This window comes from Danio rerio, chromosome 9 (assembly GCF_052040795.2).
Source record: "Danio rerio strain M-AB ecotype USA chromosome 9, GRCz13ab, whole genome shotgun sequence".
Classification (NCBI taxonomy): Eukaryota; Metazoa; Chordata; class Actinopteri; order Cypriniformes; family Danionidae; genus Danio; species Danio rerio.
The window spans coordinates 37,751,828-37,779,130 of record NC_141029.1 but is presented as its reverse complement, the minus strand read 5'-3'; the positions used below and the strand labels follow the sequence as shown (position 1 = coordinate 37,779,130).

Genomic DNA, 27,303 nt, shown 5'->3' with positions numbered 1-27,303 from the left:
GTAGTAAGTCATCCGGGTACTTCTCACCTACTGATTTTCGAATTCTATGAATTCGGACACTACTCGGCTCGCATACTGATTTTAGCATACTATATAGTATGGAAGTATGCGGTTTCGGACGCAGCCATAGTGCGTTTCTGGCCACTTTGACCTTTGATCTCCTCATCCACCACCAGTGTGCAGCATCCACCTGGATGACGCGATGGCAGTCATATTGCACACCAGCTGATTGTTAGAGAGAAGGAGTGATGAAGCCACGTATGATGATGGTTAGGGGGCCATGAAAGAGGCAAATGAACAAAGAACATTCTGGGATTTTTAACAACCACAGAGAGTCGGGACCTCATTCGAAAGACAGTACTCAATGAGCAGTATAGCATCCCATTCACAATACTAGAGAATTAGGACCCACACAAAGCACAAATTGAGCACCCCCTGCTGGTTTCACTAACACTTATGTGTTTTTCCATGTGGTCTCCCATCCAGGCACTGACCAGGCACAGCCCTGCTTAGGTTCAGAGGGCAGCCAAGTGAGAGTTGCTGAGGCTAGCTGCCAACATATGGTTTTGCCGTTGGCTGCAAAATAAAGTACAATTTTGCTAAATAAAATAAATACAATTAGATTTTTGTTCAAACTAATTAAAATGAGCGGAAACAACATAATTATTTAGTTTTTTGGAGCACAACTTTATTGTTTTATGTTCAATCTACTTAACTTTGTAAAAACGATTAGTCAATATCCTCAATATCCTTATAATGCCGATATCCTATGTGCGCAACCCAGCATTTTTTACAGTGTGGATTATTATTAATAAATTGTAAACAACAACAAGAGATATTACGAGATAATACAATATATATTGATGTGTAGAATCTACAATGATTGCTGTTTTATAATATAAATCATCTCCTGATCACCATTTTTGTCAAAGAGACAAAAAAAAATCATCACTTTGTTTTTGCTTTGCATGTTTTAGACCACTTACAAGGAATCCATGACAACGTGGGAAACCAAGATCAGTGCCAGGAAACCTGCATGCAGCTATAACATATAATCCTGCTATTCAGCTTTACTCTGGAGCTGGTACGTACAAGTAAGTCATCATATATAACATTAAATAGGTATTATGCAACGTCACAATTTTTTTATATCTGAACACTATTGAATTTTAAAGCCACTGGTCCGTAAATCTAAACACTTAACATGAGGTCTTAGGCTGAATTATGCAAGAGCTTTTTGGCGGTAATCTGTGTATACAGCAATAAGCCATGCTTTTCTGTCTTCAAACATTCTTAAATGCCTGAGAAATATTGGTCACATCACATGCAAGATAAAGAGCGGTGGATGTTGTGAAGCGAGGCTATTGGGTTTTCCAATTTTATTTGATCCATGGCTTTTATTTTGCCTGTGATTGCGAATGGTCGTATCACTCAAGCCTCTGTGTGGTGTTTTATCTGTTTATACCAGATGATACCTTAGACAAATGCATTGTAATTCTCCCCTTTCAGTCCCTTTGATCTGATCACAAATCCATTAAAGGTATTTTCTCTCATTGGGACATATCAAAGACCCGCTCTGTTCTCTCTTGATCTCCGTCCGGCTTGCATTCACCTTCATTTCAGATCTCCAAAAGAAGCCTAATAATAGACCACACACACCGTATTAAACGGGTCAGGTACCCTGTCTTTTAAATGGATCCTGTTGTATACAAACACGAATGTGTCAAGACCAGGTTTCAGATAACACCATCCATAACAGGACTGGGAAACAATGGCCTCAGTAACGCTCCTGACGGCTGATGGAGAAGCTATTTGTTCTTTCCTAGAAAAGCATTATAGCTCTGCCTGGGATTCTATGACCTTGTTTTTGTGATACCTGTTTATAATGGCACGTCAAAACCTGTTAGGCCAATGGAGACATTCATTATTTGGGATGCAACATTAGGTACAGCATGTCAGCAAACAGGTTTGACAAAATCCGACTTTATAAAACTAGAACAGATGGGTGTAGGCTGTGAAACAAGAAAGTATATTTTAGTTATTTTAGCGTACAGTATGCGTCTTTGACTTGTCTTAACAAGTATTGGATTTTGAAGTTCATACATTTAAAATCATGACTCCGGACCACAAAACCAGTCATAAGTGTCTGAATGATGAATGGGTTGTTAAGATTATAGTTGGCTGAGATACAGAACAGATCTGCAATTTAAGGGGTTTAACAAATTTAAATACTGAGAAAATCACAGTTGAAGCTGTTTAAATCAAGTGTTTAGCAATACTTATTACAAGCCAAAAATGTTTGGCATGAAAGAAAGATTTTGTCAGCCATTTTGACTAATTAAATGTACTTTTGGCTATATTTTTTCCATACCTATGAAACATAAGAGATTTGTGGTCTAAGTTGACAAATATAATGAATACGTAATCACTGTTTTGACAACTGAAACAAGGGTTATTTTTAAGTTTAGTTTGCTCATGTTTTAAAGGCAGCAGATTAACTCTTGTTTCTAAGGTTATTATATAAATATTTTTGAACACTACCTGGCAAAAGGCTTGTCGCCTATCCAGGTTTTAGAAACAACAAATGATAGCTTGTTATCTAGTTGAACATTTGGTATCAGAAGTGGCTGACATGAAAGGCAAATGCCTCAAGATTATGCAATAATGTACAGTATATAAAGTCATGGTGAAGTGGAAAAAGAATTGATATTGTTCATGACTCTCATGAGCTTGGACGACTGCATCTATGCATCTCTACAACGACTCAAATAACGTATTAATAAAGTCATCTTTAATGGCAAAGAAAGTATTCATGCACTCCCAGAGTTCATAAAGATTCTTTGGATTCATCTTCAATGCATCCTCCTTTATCTTTCCCAGACATGCTCAATAATGTTTAAGTCTGGTGGACTGGGCTGGCCAATCCTGAAGCACCTTGACCTTCTTTGTTTTCAGGAACTTTGATGTGGAGGCTGAATTATGATAAGGAGCGCTATCCTGCTGAAGAATTTCCCCTTTCCTGTGGTTTGCAATGTAATGGGAAGTACAGTTGTCTTGATACCTCAGGCTGTTGATGTTGCCATCTACTGCAGTTCTCTCATATACGTCCCCATACTGAATATAACCACAAACCATGATTTTTCCTTCACCAAACTTGACTGATTTCTGTGAGAATAGGTCTTCTGCAGTATTTGAGATGATTGGAATGCAGTTCAACAGACGATTCATCTGAAAAATCTACCTTCTGCCACTTTTCAAATTGATCAGCTGGACGTCAAGTTATTATTTGTTGCTTTTACAACTGGGATTGGTGACAAGACTTTTTGTCAGGTAGTGTATATGTACACATAGTGAAACTGCTATTTATTTAACTTTTTGTATACAGACAAATTAGCATTTTAAAGAACTTGGGTAAATTAAGTTGCTATTTGTTGGATACAAAATGTCACTGTTGAGTTTTATTGCTAAAAGTTTCATTAAAAATGCTATTATGTACAGGAGAAACTTGGTTTTATTTGTGAAAAATACATTGTAAAAAGTGACAGCAATGTTTCAGGTATTGCAGAATGTTGCAACCTATATGGGGAAAATATATAAATAAATAAACCTTGTAAACAAAGCATCCGACTTTTTGCAAGTCTGTGCTCATGTGACAAAAAAACTCCAAATCCAGATTGTTATGAACAAGCTCAGAAATATAAGGCAGCAAAATAATGTTTAAAGTAATAGTTTTTTTTATGAAAACCTGTGAATTAAAGTTAAAATGAATGTTTTTATATATATTATAAAAGCAATATTGAACTAAACAAAACTGTTACAAAGAGAAGAGTAAAGGACTATCTCCTTTTCTAAGAAACTATATATATATATATATATATATATAGTTTACATATATATATATATATATATATATATATATATATATATATATATATATATATATATATATATATATATATATATATATATATATATATATATATATATATATACATACTGTATTTTAGCCAATGATGAACTTTTAGTGAAAGGTTTATGTGACTGTTTTCAGTTTCATAAAGTTACTTTTACAGTATTAATGTTGTAATTAAATTTAACATTATAAGTTAAATAGATTTAAGCATCCATTTGGCTATTAAAGCAAAAAGGGACGAAAAACGTTTAAACGCAGACGCCATCATTAAGCAGACTAGCACAAAAATTCAATTGAAAATACTGGGGTAAAATTAACTTCCATATTTTAAAGACATGGTGTGGAAAAATATAATTTAATGCAGTGCTTTTTGTTTGGTCTGATACCCATTGTATCTCATCCAGGCAGTGAATATTGCTGTTTTTTAAAAGTATCAGATCTTAAATGAGGCAATGTTGTATGGGATGGCAATTAACCGGAAGCCTTGGGGCTGGCTGACTGAAATTAAAAGTCTGTCTGCATATACCCTATTGTGTTGTAATGACAGTTAGAAACATGAGAGAGCCATTATACCGTTATACAAAACAAATTATACTGAATTAAATTTTTACAAAAGAGCATTTGTTTTCAACAAAATTAGGCTATATGAAGTGGTTTCAATGTTTCCTGGTGCTATTTTGGGTATTTCAACTATTTGTTTTTTCAGTCTCATTAGGTAACAATCCAAAGTCATTAAAAATTTCACTTTGTGAGTCGTTCTTTTAAAGAGATTGTTGCAGTTGTTGTAGCTGATAAATCATTTTAACAGGAACAGAAATGAACCGATTCAAATGTGCGTTTAAACTGAAGCATTAGATAACGTGCAATAGGCTACCATAAAAGATGTGAGTTCTACAAAGTTTTGCAACCTTAAAGTGCTCCTAAAACAAAACTAAAACAAAATGGCCTATTGTTGCACAAACATGTGAGCACTTTTCCACATGCAACATTATTGTAGATAAAGCATTAATGATGATACCGCCGTATACAAACTACAGTGGCACCGCCAGTATTTTGAAGCCATAGTATCACGATACTACCATAGTACCGGTAAACCATGCATCCCTAAGCTCATTGTAAATCATTTGAAAAAGTATTTGTTGCTAAATGTATCCAGCTTTGGATTAACCAATGACTTCCATTGGTGACTTCCATAGTTTTCTTAGATCAGACCATTACTCTAGGAAGTATTTTATAAAAAAACATGACTTTTTATGATGCACTTCATCATCTCAGCATCTAAAATTCATATCAAAGCTATCTTCTGCTCAACAACAAAACACAAACTACAAATCCCTTCGCATAATTATCTCCTTAAACATGGGCTGAGTTTTCCCAAAGCACCGACTTTACTGTCGCATACTCTTCCATTGCTCAGAGTTTCTGTCTGTCTTTGTATATTTGTAGCTGTCAGTCTCTATCTGTGTCAACAGCAGACACTTCATCTTCACGTCAGTCCTGCTGTCACGCCAGGCCTTCAGTCTCCTTTCCTCTGCCCACAACCAAACTCCAGTGTTTCTGTCCATCAGTTGAGCTGTCAGCACTGTCTGTCTCTCTCTCAGACTCTGCCACTCAATCTTCAACATCTTCTACTGACGGCTTTTGCTGTTACTTCTGTCTGCAGCTCCAAAAACATGTAACAGATGTGGAAGTTGTCTTAACATTCAGTCTAGCATATGGTCCACATTTATCACATGGTTCTCATAAAACTGAGACCTGGGTCATTATTTCAATTTTTACAAACCCACATGCTGTTCATTTAGGCCAGTAAAGAACATTCACTTACTGTAGATTTATTTATTTATTTATTTATTTATTTATTTATTTATTTATTTATTTATTTATTTATTTATTTATTTATTTATTTATTTATTTATTTATCTATTTATTTATTTATTTATTTATTTGATATGGGCATCACAATTACACTAGACAACCAAATGGATTTGTTTAAGTGTTTTAGCAAACTTGCTAATTCTCAACACCTGTCCACGGGAGGCTTAAAAAATGACCAAAATGGAAATATAATAAGAACATATACAACATTATATTTCTTTACATAAAATTACAGAAGGCAAAAGCAAAGGTGATATGATCCAACAAACTAACAGTAGACTGTGCAAACACTGCTGTTTTGTTTTTAAAAACTTTTTAAGAACACTACTAAAAATATTCATATTACTTTCTGATTTTAAGCTAACAGGTAAATCATTCCACTGTTTGGCTCCCTTTACAGAGAAGACAGATTGACCAAAGGAGGTCTTACACTTTGGCTCTAGACAGTCACCATTAGCAGTTGCCCGTGTAACTCTGTGAGAGGGTTGATGCCTATTAATTAGATCAGAAAACAGAATTTTAACATGACTATTTAAACATTAAAAAACAAAACAATTTAAGATTATTTAATTTAATAAAACAATTAAAACTACAAAGGTTATGTTTACATAAAACTTTACAGTGATGCCATTGCATAGGTTTTATGTCCATAATTTTAACTGCTTGTTTATATATTGAGTCAATAGGCTTCAATGTAGTTAAATGTAGTGAATAGGCTTTTCATATGTCATATACCACAAGCGGGTTTATCATATGTCATATACCACAAGCAGGTTTACTTTATTTTGTAAGATACTGTAAGCAAAGGACATTTTTTGTGTCGACTTCCAAAAAATATGTTTGTTTCCATGTTTAAAAAAATAAATGTATAAATATTGGCGATGAGAAAAATAGTTCAGAGAGATGTATCGGTTTTAATCCATTTAGTAAATACTATATTTGTCATTAATAATTTAGCGTAATAATATAATATAATATAATATTATGTAACATAATATAATATAATATAATATAATATTATGTAACATAATATAATATAATATAATATTATGTAACATAATATAATATAATATTATATAATATAATGTAATATAATATAATATAATATAATATAATATAATATAATATAATATAATATAATATAAAGTTGGCGTTTCTGTGTATAGTTTGCATGTTCTCCCTGCGTCCAAAAACATGCGCTAAAGGTGAATTGGGTAGGGTAAATTGTCCGTAGTGTATGAGTGTGTGTATGTTTCCCAGAGATGGGTTGCGGCTGGAAGGGCATCCACTGCGTAAAAACATGCTGGATGGGTTGGCGGTTCCATAACTTGTAGTTATAGTACATAAAATTCTTATAAAATACATGTAACTGTTCCTAGAGAATGTACAGAGTTTGATAAAACAGTGTTTTTGCTCCTTTGGCCGTACGTTATGGAATGAAATGCAGAGTGTTTTCATGTTAGAAATAATTTCATTTCATTTTCTTGTCGGCTTAGTCAATTTAGTAATCCGGGGTCGCCACAGCGAAATGAACCGCCAACTTATCCAGCAAGCTTTTATGCAGCGGATGCCCTTCCAGCCGCAACCCATCTCTGGGAAACATCCACACACACATTCACACACACACACACACACACACACTCATACACTATGGACAATTTAGCCTACCCAATTCACCTGTACCGCATGTCTTTGGACTGTGGGGGAAACAAGAGCACCCGGAGGAAACTTACGCGAACGCAGGGAGAACATGAAAACACCACACAGAAAAGCCAACTGAGCCGAGGCTCGAACCAGCGACCCAGCAACCTTCTTGCTGTGAGGCGACAGCACTACCGCGCCACTTCCTCGCCCGTTAGAAATAATTGCATCTCTAAATATTTTTTAAAATCTTTTGAAGTCTTACCTAGAAAAATCATGTGAATGTTTTATGTACATTTTAGTAAATGACATTATATGTATGTCTAATTTTTTATCTGAAACTTTTTTTGCTGCCATTTTGGCCAGGACCCCCTGGAAGAAGAGATGCATATATCAATGGGAAATTCCTGGTAAAATAAAGGAAACATAAAAATAAAATATTTTGCAAATGCGAATGTTTCTTAGCTGTAGTAAAAAAAAAAAACACTTTATCTTAGTGTTTATGTTACATTTGACTAATTACTGTGTAAAAAGTAAATAATGCAAAATTTAACTATAGCGCACCTCGAATGTTATCACTCGATTGAACGGACACACACACACACACACACACACACACACACACACACACACACACACGTTGCTGAGATATTAAACGTTAAAGTTTTTGCATCCTGTACAGCAAAAATTTTAAGTGGATCAAGTTAAACTTCAAGTTTTTATCAAGTATATGTTTAAGTGGATTGAAGTCGAAGGCTTATTTAAATGTATAATAATAATAAAAACACTGTAAATAAGTTGTCACAATAACTAAATGGCTTAATTTTAATAAAAATTTCAAGTTGGTTTTAATAATGTCTTTTAATATGTTATATTTACCATGTAATCAAACAGTGTGCGTGTGTGTGTATGTATGTATGTGTTTTTGTGTCATATCAGGACACACATCTGTATAATGACATGGGTATGACTCAGGTATTACAAAAAGGAGGTGAAATATGAGGACATTGGTGATGTCCTCATTTCTCAAAAAGCTTATAAATTCAACAGGATGAATTTAATCAAAGAGTAAAGCTGCACACAGTCTCCTGTCATGGTTGGGTTTAAGGGTAGTGTGGGGAGAGCGCAATATAATATACGGTTTGAACAGTATAAAATGAATGGAAACCTATGTAATGTACCCACTTTTCACAAAAACAAACATGTGTGTGTGTGTGTGTGTGTGTGTGTGTGTGTGTGTGTGTGTGTGTGTGTATATATATATATATATATATATATATATATATATATATATATATATATATCAATAGACAGAACCCTTAAACATGATAAATTGACACTTAAATGTAAAAAGGACACCATGTAGGTAAAAAAAACACACACACACACACAGAGGTTGTCTAGACTTATTTTACAATATTTAGGTGGTGCTTTTTGGAGCTTGATAGCCAGGAAATGTCATGGTACGAAAAATAATAAAGCTGGTAAAAAATGACAATATGTAGGTATGAAGAGTGATGAAATATTGACATCATTTTCATTATATTTGACCAAACATTACCCTATGGTCTTAAACAGGGTTAAGCATTTTAGCATTTGGCATGTTTACGGGAGACACCACTATACCTCAAGGCTCCACATAATAACTCATGCCACCCAGATGACAGAACGTCCAGGGAAAGCTGTCTCACACTCAAGCCATTGTGCCATCGTGCCAGCAGGAAGTTACGCACAATTGTCCCTTTTCAAAGCCAGCGTGAAAGAAAGCCTGTAACAAAGAGTGAAAGAAAGGGTCACTATGTTTACCGCCATCCAAGGGAATGTTCCCTCAGCCATTCACCAGCGCAGTTGCAGGCTCTCCTCTTTTTGTATGCCCTCACTGAACTCAATCTAGCTCAAGGGTAATTCAAGACCAATATGGTTACAAGATTGTAAACATATGCTAAATATAGAATAATATTTTTGTTTGCCTGTCAAAAAGATTTATTCAAGAGTTTTTCAATGTTACCAGTTAAAGTATGGTGCTTGTTTCAGATGTTTAGACATCAAATGAACAAGTTTTATTGTTACATATTAATCCAGAGGTCAGCAATCTCGGTCCTGAAGGGCCGGTGTCCCTTCAGGATTTAGCTCCAATTTGCCTCAACACACCTGCCTGGAAGTTTCAAGTATACCAAGTAAGACCTTGATTAGCTTGTTCAGGTGTGTTTGGTTAGGGTTGGAGCTAAAAGCTGTTGGTGACCACTGTATTAATCTATTAAATAAGGCAAGTGTATTTTAAATGCTTTTAAATATAGCTATGTATTTGTAAAGAAAAACCTATTTAATTGTAATATATATTTTAGCTGTGGGGCTTTGGCTCAGTGGTTAGCACTGTTGCCTCACAGCAAGAAGGTCGCTGGTTGGAGTACGGACTGGGCCAGTTGGCATTTCTGTGTGTAGTTTGCATGTTCTCCCCGTGTTAGCGTGGGTTTCCCAAGACATGTACTATAAGTGAATTAACTAAACTGGCCGTAGTGTATGAGTGTGTGTGTGTGTGTGTGTGTGTGTGTGTGTGCGTGTGTGTGTGTGTGTGAATGAGTGTATGGGTGTTTCCCTGTAATGGGTTGTGGCTGGAAGGGCACCGGTTGTTCATTCTGCTGTGGCAACCCCAGACAAGTAAGGGACTAAGCCAAAGGAAAATGAATGAATGAATATATTTCAGCAAAGAACATTGTTTGCATGTGTGAATTCTGGTTTTTGTGGATTACAAGATATTGCCAGATATTTGTATAATGACATGGGCATGACCTAGTTATACTATTTTAGGGTGGTTTACAAGTATGTGTTTTGTGTCTTCATAATTTAAATTGCTTAAAAATTCTGCTTAATGGGGTCTTTTTACATTAAAATCTCATAATTTTTCCTGTGAGAGTTGTGTTTATGGATAGAGGAAGTCTATTTATATATGGTTTTTACTGTATAAAATACATTACGTCTATGAAGAGTCCTTGTGAACCACCAAGACCAACATGTATGTGTGTGTGGGTGAAAATTATTTTCTTTGAACATTTCTTAACATATTAACAGTATATGATGCAACATGTCTGATTTTCTTTCATTCATTCATTTTCCTTCCTTAGTTGCTGATTTGTCAGGGGTCGCCACAGCGTAATGAACCACCAACTACTCCAGCATATGTTTTACGCAGTGGACGCCTTTCCAGGAACAACCCATTACTGGGAAACATCCATACACTCTCGCATTCACACACCACCAATTTAGTTCATCGAATTCACCTACACCGCATGTGCTTTGGACTGTTAGGGAAACTGAAGCACCCAGAAGAAACCCATGCGAACACGGAGAGAACATATAAACTCCACACAGAAATATCACCTGGTCCAGCTGAGAATCGAACCAGTGACCTTCTTGCAGTGAGGTGACAGTGAGCCACGGTGCCGTTCCATGCCTAATTTGTATTGAATAAATCAAAGCACTGAAATAAAGTGACGGATGTATAACGATAGAGAGAAAGTTAAAGGGTTAATAAGAGATGGAGTCAGGATGAGGGTCTCTCAACCAATTGCAATGCATGAGAGGGTGCCTGGCACCCAAAACAAAGAGGTCCTTGTTGCTTGAAATTCACAGAGAGTGAAAAAGACTGCATTGAAACGCAAGGCACAACATATAAACCAAACTAGAGAAGCTATACACAATACAGACCCAAAGGGCAGAACTTTCCAGCATGGCTGAAAGAGAAGACCGAGGCAGATCTAGAAGGGTTTTGAAGACAAATGTTAAATCTATCCTCCTTAATGTTATTTATGATGAGAACTGAAATATAGTGCTAACATTTAATTCTCAACAACAAAAAGTCTTTGACACCTAAACATATTAAATTAGCAAAATAATGCTTGAAAGTTTGTGATGGTCAGTAAGATGGTACTTTTTTTTAAGCTGCACAGTTACAGATTTGTAAAAAAAAACAAAAAAAAAACAACATATGGCGGGAATAATAATGATTCCTTACATTTATTTAGCACTTTTTTAGACACTCAAAGCGCTTTACACATTGGGGGGAATCTCCTCCACCAATGTGCAGCATCCACCTGGATGACACGACGGCAGCAATATTGTGCCAGACCACACAACACACCAGCTGATTGGTGGAGAGGAGACAGAGTGATGAAATCAATTATGACATGGGGATCGTTAGGAGGCCATGATGGACAGAGGCCAATGGGCAAATTTGGCCAGAATGCCGGGGATAAACCCCTACTCTTTTTTTTTTTTTGACATCCTGGGATTTTTAATGACCACAGAGAATCAGGACCTCAGTATAACGTCTCATCTTAAAGACATCGATCACAGAGCAGTAGAGTCCCCTTCATTATACTGGGGCATTAGGACCCACGAAAACTGCAGGTTGAGCATTCCCTGCGGGTGTCACTACCACCACTTCCGGCCGCAACCTAGCTTTCCCATGTGGTCTTCCATTCAGGTGCTGACCAGGCACAGCCCTGTTTATCTTCAGTGAGAGGCCATGTGATAGTTGTAAAGAGCTAGCTGCAGGCTAGAATTAAGGAACTCATTCACAAAGAACTACTTCAGCATAAAATGATTCCTCAGGCAATATGGTTCTAAGTAGAACTGTTACAGAACCATTATTAGAAAAAGAATGTAACCTGCAGATCATTTGAAAATCTGCTCGGTTGATGAATTGCTGATGTAAGAGACATTCTTTTTTTTTTTTTTTTTTTGGTTATGGCAATTAGAAGCAGGAGCGAACTAAAGCTAGCAAACTAAACCAGGCTAAAGAGTGAATAATAACACATATTTTATCCAGTGAATAAAAGTTTTGTTAGTTAGCATGTGACGTAAGCTCTTGCTGCTAGCTATTTTGTTTTTAGTCACTAGCTGAACAAGATGGCGTCAATCTGCTACTTACTTTTTCACAGCTTGAACATCTCTTTAACACAAATGCCCTGCTGAAAGAAATATGACAGCTAAAAATAAAAGGGAAATGTGGAAAAAAATCATAGACTGTAAAATATAAAGTCACAGACAGATGATGGAGCTGCTTGATGTAGCAGTAATAGGGAAGAAAAACACATCTGATATTTAGAAGATGCAACATTTACAATCCTGTCACCTCAGGGAGATAAAAGACATTAACTTTCTGGAGGACAAATAACACTACAGACTTCTTTTTTGTTTGTGTGTATCACAAGTTTATGGCTTCTACTCTTTTTTCCTATATATTTACGCTGTTATAAGTTGAATTAGTAGTGTCATAATAGGTTGCAGTGGTCAGTGGCTCCTGTAGGGCTTGGCTTTTCAGTTTGAAAAATAAAATAAATATAATAATTCATCCCCCTCCATTTAGACCATGATGAAATGTATTTTGTTTAAAGAATTGTTTTGTGTATGATTTTTGTTGTTCGAAATAAATAGATTAAATCAAATCAAATAATAAAATACTTGAAGAGAACACTATTTTTTATAATAATGGAGTTTTTGTCTAGTGAGTTGTTTATTTTCTACATTAATGTACAAACTGCAGTCATTTTTGATCAGGCTGAACAGAACACAAACACATTATTTAAAATTATAATTATGAAGATATTATTCGCCATTTAAGGAATAATTCAACCAAAATTACTGTTATGTTTTCACTTCTAAACAATCACAACATATTTGGTCACTTGTTTTGGTGGTATTTTTGTGTCATTTTCTTAAGTTGTTATGCAAAAAAACTGATGGAGTAAATAATTAAAATGGGGTTGGAATTAATGAGGGTGATTTAATAATGCGAGAATTAATCGTTGGTTGAAATACTCCCTCATGTCACCTCTGATTCACTTACTCACAATTGATAACTGACATGCCAGATTACTGTGATTACATACGCTAGAATGAGTCTGACAATGTCTCTGTGAATCTGACTTGGTACATTTGTGTATCTAAACAAATTATCTGTTGGAAATGAAACTAATTGGTCATTACTGTATACTAGGAGCTCTTGTAATACATATAGTAGTAATTACAGTGCCCTCTGCTGGGGAATAAAGCAAAAGGTTATAAGTGATTTTAGTTTTAGTTTTTCGATCAGATCATTATTTTTAAAAAGCGGCACTGGGCTATTACACATTATTATTATTATTATTATTAATCTTAAAATAGTTTCCTTAGGATATTTTAATTAATGGAAAGTAAAAAAAATAGAATAGACAAATAGTTCAAATAAAAAAAAATATATATATATATATAAAATAAATCAAAATAAAAATGCCTGACAAAAAATTGTTAACATGTTTTTTTTCATTAAATCAGTCTTTTTCATTTTATTCATTAATTTTCTAATTTGACCAGCTGAAAATATTATTTGAAATAATTAAAATAAAATAAATTAAGTTAAATTAAAAAATGCCTCATGAGAAAACTATTTCATTTAATAACTTGATTTAATATTTGAATTATTATTTCCCTCATTCAGAATGTTGGCCTGTTGAAAATAGCATGAAATTAAATAACAGAAAAATATTAAAATAAAGTCAAATGAAATGAAATGCCCCAGACGAGGAAAAGAAATGTACTGAATCAATCAACTCAACGTTTTTAATGTCATTCATTCACAGTGTTGACCTACTATCACAATTCTGCTGAAAATGTCAGGATGCGATGGGAGAAAAGAAGGAAAAATGATCATCGATATGATGCAGTCCAAGCATAGCTAACACAGATCTATGCAATCTAACTCACAGAGGAAGCTTCTAATGAATGTAAGTACCTGGGTTTTCCAGGAAATGATTAATCTTCTTTGCCACTTCATCCAGCTCATTAGTATTGCTGTATTTTAGGAGGTTGTGGGAGCGTATGAAGTAATGCCGGAGATAGTGCTGACTAACACACTTGTAGAGCTTCTGCACCAGCCGCAATACACATCCTCTGAAGTCCTTCCAGTCCTTGGTGCAGGGGTATTTCTCACATGTCCAGAAGAGAAGCGTCTAGATCATAGGAAAAGTGTAAATGTCTGCTTTTTTGTACAAGCGGTATAATTTCAAGCCAAAAGGTAAACAGTATGGTGAGTAAATTTAACATTAAATCTATAAAACATCATACGCATTTGCATATGCACACAACTAGCAATTATTTTTGGATACGAGTATCTTTCCTAATAGTAAATCTACTAGTAAATTACTATGTACTACTGTTCTTTAGTAATTATTACCCAAGATGCTAGTGTTTATATATTAGACACTCTTATTTGTTAGATACTAGTACTTCTAAAATAGGTACTTGTATTCATTCATTAGATAATTCTTGTTAATTCTTATTAGACACTTCAAACAATATTAATTACATACATTTCTTCATTATATTCTAGTTATTATTTATTCTTATTTATTTGTTCATTACGGTGTTACGGTGGTGCAGTGGGTAGCACGATTGCCTCACAGCAATTAGGTCACTGGTTTGAGCCCCGGCTGGGTCAGTTGGCATCTCTGTGTGGAGTTTGTATGTTCTCTCTGTGTTTGCATGGGATTCCTCTGAGTGCTCTGGTTTTCCCCACAGTTCAAAGGCATGCGGCATAGGTGAATTGAATAGGCTAAATTGGCCGTAGTGTGTGAATGCATGATTGTATGGGTGTTTCCCATTGTTGGGTTGCGGCTATCAGAGGTCACCACAGCGGAATGAACCGCCAACTATTCTGCCACATTGATAATTAATGCTAATTATCATTTTAAAAATTTCTAGTGTCCAATAACTAAGCACAAGTATCATATAAATAGGAATTAGCATCTAATGAATAAATAGCAGTATCTTATTATGATGAGTATCAAACAAATAAGTGTTATTTTTATAAAGATTAAGTACTAGTATCTGAAAAAAGTGTTAGTACCTAATAAAAAACAGAGTATCTACAAATATGTATTAGTCACAACTGGAATACATACTGGACAAAACTGAATAGTTTATATAGTATCTACTAAAATAAGTATTAGTATTTAATTAATAAGCACTAATATCTAATAAATAATGTTATATTTTTAAAAGTTACTAGTACCCATGGAATATTTACTGGTAGCTAAAGAGTAAGTGATAATAATAAATATATTTAGACAACAGTTCTTGAATCTAATTGGCTGATAGCTGTGCGATGTTATGAAAATAACAGCACTCGTCCAGCATCTTTACCCTTCACCCTTGTGTATTACTCCACCCACAGCAGCAAGCAGAGGACACTACAGTTTGATAAATATTGCTATTGCTTTAAATTTCTGTACAGAGAGGTCATGTTTTGATCCTCGAGTGGTCACACGCAGTCAAGTGATGTGATTTCGCAGGTCAGAGTTTACCAAGCTTGAACTTTGCAATGCAGCAATCTGTGAAGCTTGATGCACAAGCTTGCGTTTCCAATGCATATGAATGGAAGTCTATAAGGAGAAAAGTCCAGTGTGACCGCAGCTTAAGTTTCAAACTAAAGCTGATCAAATCATTATAAATCAGGTAAGTGACATTCTAAGTCGATCTCTCTCTTTTGTATTTTGTTATGCTGTATGTATACCAATGTAATCTGGTAGTGTTTGCTTTGGGTTTTCCAGGGTTAATTATTGTGATCTCCCGATAGCAACAGAGAAATACTGGGAAATCTCTGTAGACTGATGGCATTTCATGCTGGTTAGCCTTATAATCTTAATATGTGAGCAAAATGACCTGTTTTGTCATCACTTTAGACATTACACTAGAGAATTATTCAAAAACTATCTCTAAAGTGACATGTTTTAAAGCAGCAGTTTCTACTGTTCTGACGTCAGCTGCAGTTCCTCGTGCAAAAGGGTTTTTCGAGACTCTCTGTTTTTGATTTTCTTTTCTATACAAACGATTATACTATCGAACTATTATATAAATGCTATATCACACAAGTAGCAGTGCAATATGATTTTATACGGGTACTGGTGAGAGGCGTGCATTGGTTCGAGACCACAGGCCGAATGCCTTAGTGGACCCCACCAGTGCTGATAAAATCATATTGCACTGCTACTCATGTGATATTGCTCATATATACTCATATACTAATTTATATTTTTAAATGTACTAGTAATTATAGAACAAGAACTCATAGATAATAAGTACTAGTTGTTAATAGAAAAGTTACTAGTATCTAAAAAATAATAAGAACAAGTATGAAAATAGATACTTTATATTTAATGGATGAAAAGTTACACTGGCCCATCACATAAAGAGTCTATTTTTGGTAGGGTAAGTATACCTGTAGGTGGAAGGCAGTGATGACAGGTTTGCTTCCTGGACACCACGCGTCCTCCTTCAGCTGTCTGACCACACGATAACACTTCCTGCGGCAGCCGCCATCCTCATCTATATTACTCAACAGCACCTGTTCTGCCCGCGAAAACGACAGCAGCCAGTGGTAGTTCGAAGAGGCCATTAGATTGAATCCAAATGACTGCAAGGGGTAAACAAAACTCAAACTAGTCAGCTAATAACTAATTTTTAATAATAAAAGAATGTTATCCCACAGACAGTTATTCTGGTATCTACAGTTGACTCTGTTGTGTCTCTAGAGTGGTTAAACACAACATATAAATAAATCAGAATATCTCAAACATAAATATGAGTTTCATTCATTAATTTTCTTTTCGGCTTGGTCCCTTTATTAAACAGGGGTCGCCACAGCGGAATGTACCGCCATCTTATCAAGCATATGTTTTACACAGCGGATGCCCTTCCAGCGGCAACCCATCCCTGGGAAACACTCATTCACTCTCATTCACACACATACACTACAAACAATTTAGCTCACCCAATTCACCTATAGTGTGTGTGTTTGGACTTTGGGGGAAACTGGAGCACCGGTAGGAAACCCATGCGAACACGAGGAGAAAACCTCCAAGTATCCAAGGTGTGATGGATGAAAGTTTACATTGTTGTCAACCAATGAAATTCCATCTTTTATTCTTTGAAAATAAAGTACTTGTATGGAACTATAGCTCAACTACAAGGAGAAAAACTACTTTGCAAATAGTAGGTAATTTCCAATAGAAACAATAATAATGGGGATTGATTTCAGTGGAGGTCTATATGATGGTAACTATTGACTCTTTTCTGCCTTTAAGAGATAGTTCACCCAAAAAATACTGAATAATTACTTACCCTCAAGTGGTTATGAGATTACTTCTTCAGTTGAACACAATGGAAGATATTTTGAAAAAAAGCTGAAAACATGTAACCATTGACACAAATAGTAGGAAAAACAAACACTATGGAAGTCAGTGGTTACAGGTTTCCAGATTCATCAAAATATATTCTTTTGTGTTTAACAGAGGATAGAGTCAAATATGTTTAGAACAAGTGAAAGGAAAGGAAATGATGAAAGAATTCAAATTATTGGGAGAACTATCCCAAAATGAAGTTCCTAAAAGGGCATTGTATTCCTTGCGGAACCGTATACATATACAGTTTTGTATATAATAATGATTTTATTTTTTTCTAAACAAAAAATATAAAAAATCCAGAAAAAAAACCTAAAATGTTATTAAATAATTATTAATAATGATTCATTCAGTTTCTTTTTGGCTTAATCCCTTTATTAATCTGGGCCACAGCGGAATGAACCACCAACTTATCCAGCATTTGTTTTACGCAGCGGATGCCCTTCCAACTGCAACCCATCTCTGGGAAATATCCATACACACTCATTCACGCTCATACACTACTAACAATTTAGCCTACCCAATTCACCTGTACCGCATGTCTTTGGACTGTGGGTAAAACTGAGGCACCCGGAGGAAACCCACACAAACGTGGGGAGAACGTGCAAATTCCACACTTAAACGGCAACTGACCCAGCCAAGGCTTGAACTGGCGACCTTCTTGCTGTGAGGCAACATCACTACCTACTGCGCCACCGTGTCGCCATTATTAATAATAATTAATATTAATAATAATTATCAAAGATATATTTTTGTCAAGATATATATAATCAGACCTTAATACAGCGAGCTCGCTCTGTGGAGGGCCATCTGCGGAAGAGCCGGGGCCATCGAGCTCTCTTTGGCCAGTAGTTCATCAGCTCCACAGTAGGAACCAGTTTCACCTCTATCTGAGCCTCTGATGTTTCCACTGCAACTCGCACCGCTGTCCCAACAGACTCCAGCACACTCACCTTATCTGTCAGAGTAGAAAAGGGTGCGCACAAAACACATGCTGCATAAACCACTCTATATATACACCATTGCACATTTTGCACATTTATGGCTGTGCTCAAATCTTAATTTACTCTGATAGGATTTTCCCCTTAATCAACATACTAATTGACCAAATATGGTATTAAAATTATATTATATTTCATTAGAATGTGAAAAATGTAAGAATATGGATCCAAACTTAAGCATTACATTTTGCAATTTTGTGTCTGTGTGTGCAGAAATGTATTTACCATCAACACTTTGCGCCTGTGGGTCAAATGAGAATACAGTGAGTTTAAAATCCCTGTCTATCAAATAAAAAGCTTTTTAAACTTCACACTATTTCATTTTAAAGATTTCCTTTGCTACAGCTCATCTGCTTCGTAGAATCTCCACTAACAGTTACAAAGCTATTATTGACTGGAATCAAAACACTAACAGTGAAGGCCAAAAGTCTTATCGCACTGAAAGTGTTGTAGTGTAGTTCCATCATTTCATAAATCATAATTATTCCAAAAATCTTAAATTTGTTTAATGTTTACAGGTTTAAATGCTATTCTGCATTGAAAATCTTAAATAACAAAAAAGATAGAAAGACAGAGTGAAGATAAAGATTTAGCATAATGTTAAGAAATGATAAAACAATTAAAAAACTAAGTAAAACTATTTAAATGAATCAATCAATCAATCAATAAATAGAGAAGGTATAGAAGTAATGGATGATAGATAGACAGACAGACAGACAGACAGACAGACAGACAGACAGACAGACAGACAGACAGACAGATAGACAGATAGACAGATAGATAGATAGATAGATAGATAGATAGATAGATAGATAGATAGATAGATAGATAGATAGATAGATAGATAGATAGATAGATAGATAGATATATAGATAGATCCATATATCTATAGATATATCTAAAGTTGAAGTCAGAATTATTAGCTCCCTTTTGATTTTTTTTTTCTTTTTTAAATATTGCCCAAATTATGTCAAAGAGAGCAAGGAAATTTTTACAGCATGTCTGATAATATTTTTTCTTCTGGAGAAAGTCTTATTTGTTTTATTTCGGCTAGAATAAAAGCAGTTATTAATTTTTTTAACACAATTTATGAGACAAGATTATTAGCCCCTTTAAGCAATTTTTTTTTCTCGATAATCTACAGAACAAACCACCGTTATACAATAACTTGCCTAATTCCCCTAACCTGCCTAGTTCACCTTATTACCCTAGTTAAGCCTTTAAATGTCACTTTAAGCTGTATAGAAGGGTCTTAAAAAATATCTAGTAAAATATTATTTACTGTCATCATGGCAAAGATAAAATAAATCAGTTATTAGAAATAAGTTTTTAAAACTATTATGCTTAGAAATGTGCTGAAACAATCTTCTCTCCATTAAACAGAAATTGGGGAAAAAAATAAACAGGGGCGCTAATAATTCAGGGGGGCTAATAATTCTGACTTCAACTGTATATGGTGTATATGGTGTATAAAACAAACAGAAGATTAAATGTTGTGCTACTTATGGAATCTATAATATGAAAAGATATTATAAGAGGATAACAAAACAAAAATAAAAGGTTAATAAATAAATAAATCTGTTATCCAGTTATCAACAGAACATATATCGAGACATCAAATTAAATCAAGCATATTAATATTCTGTTTGTGACTAGAATATCATTAGTGTATAGAGATTTTTCATTATTCACCAGCATTTACACACAGATTAAACAAATATTAAAACTCTAACTTGTCAGTCCGCGGGTCTTTATAGACGTCTCCAGAAGATCTTTGAAGACGTTCACCACCTTGGCTGGCACAATGTCACCTTCGATGGTCATGCGGGCATCGTGCCACTCCTGACTCGGGTTGACAAAACTCTCCAGCTCAAGCCATTGGTGGAGCTTCTCCGGCTCACGAACAGGTGAGAGGAGACGAGAGCCAGTCAGTGTATAATAACGCCACTGACGTGTCCGTCTCTCTTTATAGCCCATCAGGCCCTGCAGAGGCACTGAGATCAGGTACAGGGTTGGAGAGAGGACCTGCACAAGTCACCCAAAAAAAACATCAAACTAATCAGTACATCTATTCTGTTTATCTACTGTATAATATAAGCTTTTCTTACTCTGACTTTTTGTCTTTTGTCTAGTCCAAAAATATTAAAATATAATTTTCTAGACCTGGGGTGCCACTGTAAAAACCTTTAGAATATAGATCTGAATCAAACAGTGCACTCTGGCCTATGTAAATGCTGCAAAAGTACCGCAGCAAAAGTATTTGTAGCTGCATGCATGTTACATAATAACACCAGTTAAAGTTTACAACAGTAAATAGGAAAAGTACAATTTTGACACCATTTACTTGTTTCAAACCTGTATGTCCTTCATTCTTCTGCGGTACATTAAAGAAGATATTTTAAAGAATGTCCAATGATAATGGTGCCAAAATTGGTTCAGCTCCCCATTGACTTACCTAGTAATTTTAATTATAGAATTTAAATGTTGGGGTTGATCTATACCTTTTTAATAAATACTACTGCTTACTTGTATGGCAGGGTTGTATGCACATCTCCCTCTGAGTAATGCAGACCATTTTGACATTAAAGCAGGCTGGTCCTGAATCAGATTGTGGACACAAGAAAAAACATGATGTTATAAATCCAGCATTATAATGCAGTTAGTATTTTTTATATAGATGAGGCCTATGTGAAGCATTACTTTGAGGCTGGCGTTATGAACTCCAGCATTTGCGATGGACTGGAAGCGAGCGTCTTTTGAGCTGACCTCCGTAGTAAGATCTTTGATGATTTTCTGCACATCTTCGACACACTTTGAAACCTGCCGATGTCTGAGATCCACCTGACGATACATTTAACATCAGAAACAGCAGAATAAACCAAAAAAGGAATGTTTTTTTATTTTTATTGAATCTATCTGAAATACTACACTAAACTCAAATAAAATGAAACTAAATAAAAAGAAATCCTCTAGCTATTTGTTTATTATTTTTATTTTATTAACACAAATTTTAAATAAAAAATAAAGAAAATAAACAAGAAATAAAAACATTACACCACTAAGACAGCATAATAAACAAAATAAAATAAAATAAAACAAGTTATGCAACTACAAATAAAATAAAATAAAAATATTTTATTACCATACAAAAATAAAATAAAACAAGAAATGAGGAATAAAAAGAATAAAGAATTAAACATATTTTCATCTGACTACAAATAAATAATTGAATAAATAAATAAAATAAATTAATTAAATTAATAAATAAAAAATAAACAAATAAATAAATGCTATGCAGCCTGTGTTAAGAAAGACTGGATAGTCTAACAACAAATAGATATTTAAGTAAATAACAACAACAAAAAAAACTAACAAACATGTCAATTATGAAGACTATGGTAAGATGTAAAGATTGTGAGTAGTACAGCATATTCGCATATAAAACATTTAAGCTAAAAACAAGACAATAACACATTCGATTAGAGCAGAACAAACACTGAATAAAATAATTTTTAAAAACTCTAAAAATAAGCCATCTAAAATTATTATTGTTTAATTAAAACACCAAATGAAATGGTTATAATAAAAACTAATAACACATTAACAGTTTAGTTTAGATCTCGGTGCTCAATAAAACCAATGACAGCATAAGTAGGTCACCTGATTTAGCAAATAGTTATCCAGATCTTCATCTGTGCAGTTGGTCATGTTGTAGTCTACGCTTACAATAAGCTCTTTTCAGATGCTATTTTAAGTCTTCTTTTCAGCAGCAGAGCTTAATGTTGTGTCTTTGTGGCCTTTTTTGCAATTCTTTTGTGTCCCTGTGTACGTGCAACACAAATCGCACAAGGGAAAAGCACTTCAGCAGAGCCATTGATTTCACAACATTGATTCCCGAGATGCTAAAAAGCTTGTATGTTCCTCTGGGCAAATTAGTTCACCAATTGCTTACTCACATGACCGATCACACTCATTTGAATATAAACATTTGGTTTTAATCCAGCAGACTGCGCCATATGCTGATTATAAACACGCAACTGGATCACAATTGTTGTTGTTAATGTTGTTTATCAACTTACGTGAGTTGGAATTTATTGAATTAAAGTATGCTAAATTTAACAAAAAAAAAAAGCATTAAAAAGAGGCCATTATAAAGGCTATATAATGTAAAACTACACCAAGCCTCTGGATTCTCATACTTCACATACTAAAATAACATGAACAAAAATATGCATGTATTGTAAACAATATATATCAACAATGAGAGCAACTGTGGGACAAATCAAATATTAAGAAATAATCAAATGCTTAAAAATAATATACAATAACTTGCCAGCTTAATTTTTCAGTTTGGAGCCCTCTGTAGCCTAAGTCAAAAACTCATTGACCACTATACCAATTGTGGATGAATTGGATGACCTTACATGGTTCAATTCAGTACAGATCAGGTGATGATGATATGAAAAAAACCCTGTCACAATCACTTGCACTACAGCCTTTAACATACATTGACTGTCTGTGGTGAAGATAAAGTGAACAAATGTCTAAATAAATAAACAAACTAAATGTTATATAGGTATTGGAAGTGGAACTTACAGCACAGTATAGTCATAATCAATAAAGGAATGTCTGATTGAATGAATGAACTAATTATTAAATAAAGGAAATGTTTTGTCAATAATGGAAAATACGGTAATGTTTTATTGTAGGCAGAGAATTATAAACACTTAATAGAGTTTGAAGGTTGTATAACAAAATAATAAAAAATATATTATTATGGAATTTACTGTGAGACATTAAAGGGGTAGTTCATCCAAAAATGAAAATTACCTCACCCTTTACTCTCCCTCCCCTGTGGTTTTATGAGATTATTTTCTGTTGACCACAAAAGAAGATATTTTGAAGAATGTTGGTTGCTGGCACACGTTGACTCCTATAGTAGGAAAACAAAAATAACTAATGAAGTAACAGAATATCTTATTTTGTGTTTAACAGAAGAAAGAAACCTTTGGTTTGGAACTAGTAAATATGAGTAAATGATGACAAAATTGTAACTTTTGGCTGAGCTATTCCTTAAAGTTTGCAGCGTGTGTAACAAGATCAGGCAACAAGGCAACAAAACACACAGTCATTTAACAAACCAATCAATCAATACATATTTTATATGAAATCTAGACTATTCAAATTACGGCTGTTCAGACAGACAGACAGACAGACAGACAGACAGACAGACAGACAGACAGACAGACAGACAGACAGACAGACAGACAGACAGACAGACAGATAGATAGATAGATAGATAGATAGATAGATAGATAGATAGATAGATAGATAGATAGATAGATAGATAGATAGATAGATAGATAGATAGATCTAACCTATAGATGTTATAGCAAGATATTGATAATCATCTGATTACCAAGGCTTTGTGCCAGTTCATCAACAGCATCAATAGCATAGGCTAATAATTATTAACACGTAATTAAGTAATACAAACATCAGCCTCGATCCTTTTTCTTACTGGCAGTTAGTTTTCCAAAAAGTCAACACTTACCCCACACAGACAGCGTTGACAGCAGCAGACGTGTACTCAGTCGATGAAACAGACAATTTTAGGAATTTTAAGAAGTGAGTGAAGTGTGTGGAAATCCGCTGTTGAGATTTGTCGCCATCTAAAGGACCAACTCTAGAAAGCGCTTTGCACCGAAAACGGTGACTACATTCCCCAGCATGCTGTTCGACATAAATATATAACAACAAACCCTAGTGCATGCATTGAAGAGCGGTGTCATTCATAACATAAATATATATTGACCTTTTGTCACGATGAAGTGGAAAAATCCGAACTGAATCCACGAGGTACTTGCTGGCTGTCATTGCGGTATTGTTTGTGTTTTTAGGCTAAGTTTTCATGTTTAACATGCACTTTGGACATTAGCACTCTTGCTAACGTAACAGGAAACTTGACGAATAACACTTGACTGCTATGTCCACACAAAATCAAATATGTCTATCGTAATCATTCAGTGGTTATAAAATCGTTAATATCAACTCAAGCTTTGTACGAACTGTTGTTGCAATCTAGCAAGCCATGATGACCTAGGAGCATTTTGTACATTGACAGTTTTGAGTTAACGTTGAATAAAGGTCGATTGCTTAAAAATGACACTAGCCATAAATTAATATTTGTACTTTATATACTGTATATTGTACTATATATATATATATATATATATATATATATATATATATATATATATATATATATATATATATATATATATGTTACAGTTGTAATGGAAAATAAAAATGCACTGTATTAAAGTCTTTACTTGTAGTTTAAAAAAAAAAAAAAAATATATATATATATATATATATATATATATATATATATATATATATTTATATATATATATATATATATATATATATATATATATATATATATATATATATTATATATATGAGCAATATCACACTCGTAGCAGTGCGATATGGCTGTATATCGGTGCGTTGGCATGAGGCAGCAGGCCGAGTGCCTTAGTGCCCCCACCAGTGCCGATATACAGCCATATCGCACTGCTATGAGTGTGATATTGCGTTTAAACAACAGTTTGACGGCATAATTGCGTATATAAAAACAAAATCAAACACGGAGAGTCTCAATAACCCTTTTGTATGAGGAACTACTTTCTTCCGGATTCAAATCATAAGCTGACAGTTAAACAGTTGAGCGCGCATCTTTTAGACCAGAGATCTGTAGTGTCTGCTTTTTGCTGGTTGTATGTGGGGGGAGTAATACACAAAGGGTAAAGAGGCTGTAGGAGTTCTGATATTGCAGAATACCGCACGGCTATCAGCCAATCAGATTTGGGAACCAGACAGAACTGTTGTACATATATATATATATATATATATATATATATATATATATATATATATATATATATATATATATATATATATATATTTTTTTTTTTTTTTTTTTTTCTTTAGTCAAATTGATAAATCCCCACATATTTGCTGCAAATTAAATAGCTATATCTAATTATTATTAGATGTATCCAGTATATTAAATAAACATGTTTGCTAGTGATGGCTGAAAAGAAAATGAATGAATAAATGAATGAATGAATCCAATTAACGTAAGCTAAGCTAAATTTAACTTCATTATCAGAAGTGAACAGACTAATAGATAGATAGATAGATAGATAGATAGATAGATAGATAGATAGATAGATAGATAGATAGATAGATAGATAGATAGATAGATAGATAGATAGATGTGGTTTGATTTCTTTAAAAAGTAATAAAATATACTGATAAACATAATTTTACCATGGTGCAGTCAATAGTTGTCAACATTTTGATATAACCTGCCATTTCTGTATCCTCAGGAGCTGTATCCATGAGGCACAATGAGCTGCTTGGTGTTACGGTTGCACAGTCTGGACCTCCGCAGGTCTGTCCTGCCCCTGTATTCCTCCCTCACACTGCGATCCTTCAGCTCTGGAGCTCTCAGCCGCAGCTTGAGAGAGAGTTACCGTCTCCTGCAACTGCCAGATGATGGAGCCAGTGGCCCTGCAGAGGTCAAAGAGGCTTACCTCCGCATGGCCAAACTCTACCATCCCGATTCCGGTGCTCCCACAGCAGACGCGGACCTGTTTTCCCAGATTGAGGAGGCCTATCGGGCTGTGCTCGCCCACCTCGCTCGGCAGAAGTCAGCTTCACAGTACACCCAATCTATGGAGGAAGACGAGGACGAGAAAGTGAAAGGTAATGCTCCTCAACACAGACAATACCTGAGTTTTGAAGGCGTTGGTTCTGGAACTCCTAGTCAGAGAGAACGACAATACAGACAATTTCGAGTTGATCGTGCTACCGATCAGGTCTTGGAGTATCGACGCAAGGAGATGGAGAAGGCAGCCGCAGAAGAAGGAGCAATGGTGGCCCGGGATGCACGTTTGCGCAGTAAGAAGATTAAAATCACTCAAGCGGTGGAAAGGCTGGTTGAGGATCTCATCCAGGAATCAATGGCTCGTGGAGACTTTCAGAACCTCAGCGGCACTGGTAAACCGCTCAATAAGTTTGATTATAACCCATACATGGATCCAATGACGCACAACCTCAACAGAATCCTCATCGACAACGGTTACCAGCCTGAATGGATTGTGGCACAGAAGGAGATCAGGGAAAGCATCTGTAAAATGAGGGAGAGGTTGCAGGAGGTCAGGGCTAGGTTAGGGGAACCCATGAGGCACTCAGAAAGCCTCCAGTGGAAGGAGCATTGCGCTGTGTTTGCTGAGGAACTGGCGAAACTCAATAAGAAAGTGGACAATTTTAATCTGATAGTGCCTCTTATGAGCAGGCAGATGGTGCATTATAGTCTGACGAGAGAGCTGGAGAAGATATTGAAAACCGATCTGCTGCTCAGGCAGGAGAAGGAGAGAGAAAAAGAAAGGAATGAAAAGGAGCAGATGGAGACGACGGAAATGTCTCAGCACACCAGACAAGGACTCATCGCATGGATGCAGAATCTGCTGAAATGAGGTTGTGTGTTGTTGCTATAACTGTCATACAGTGTGGAATAGTTATTGTCTTGTTTAATTGAACAATCGAAGATTAATAACAATAAATACTATCATGGTGATATAAA

At 35.0% G+C, this 27,303-nt stretch overlaps 2 protein-coding genes and 1 long non-coding RNA gene across 17 annotated transcripts in view; 2 read left to right on the top strand and 1 right to left on the bottom strand.

The window, feature by feature from the left end:
• LOC141376173 (uncharacterized) overlaps positions 1-11,387 on the top strand; it is a 13,480-nt gene extending 2,093 nt beyond the window's left edge. Inside the window, exons 2-3 of the long non-coding RNA XR_015499728.1 lie at positions 978-1,094; positions 10,552-11,387. This is a non-coding gene — a long non-coding RNA (uncharacterized LOC141376173). The remainder of the gene's footprint in view (positions 1-977; positions 1,095-10,551) is intronic.
• On the bottom strand, positions 4,677-24,475 carry mab21l3 (mab-21-like 3). 15 transcript variants are annotated; one of them, XM_087266649.1, is made up of 10 exons: positions 24,202-24,475; positions 23,483-23,580; positions 21,348-21,488; positions 21,174-21,245; positions 20,381-20,672; positions 18,423-18,604; positions 16,686-16,880; positions 14,202-14,418; positions 12,360-12,399; positions 4,733-5,576 (listed from the first exon to the last, which is right to left on the bottom strand). In XM_087266649.1, exons 4-9 carry the CDS (start codon positions 21,228-21,230, stop codon positions 12,383-12,385), a joined length of 960 nt encoding a protein of 319 aa, XP_087122775.1. In that variant the 5' UTR covers positions 21,231-21,245; positions 21,348-21,488; positions 23,483-23,580; positions 24,202-24,475; the 3' UTR covers positions 4,733-5,576; positions 12,360-12,382.
• On the top strand, positions 24,390-27,303 carry dnajc28 (DnaJ (Hsp40) homolog, subfamily C, member 28). Its single transcript, NM_001017648.1, is given in 2 exon segments — positions 24,390-24,506; positions 26,045-27,303. A coding segment is annotated over 1 exon segment (1,131 nt). The 5' UTR covers positions 24,390-24,506; positions 26,045-26,065; the 3' UTR covers positions 27,197-27,303.

What these genes read in the sequence shown, in the direction of transcription:
- mab21l3 (XM_087266643.1), bottom strand. Translation starts at nt 22,355, where the DNA reads ATGACCAACTGCACAGATGAAGATCTGGATAACTATTTGCTAAATCAG. An exon ending in AGCGAGCTCGCTGTATTAAG is followed by an intron (nt 16,881 to 18,422) that starts GTCTGATTATAT and finishes TACCCCTTGCAG; the next exon opens with TCATTTGGATTCAATCTAAT. An exon ending in TCATTTCCTGGAAAACCCAG is followed by an intron (nt 5,577 to 14,201) that starts GTACTTACATTC and finishes ATGTTTTTGGAG; the next exon opens with CTGCAGACAGAAGTAACAGC.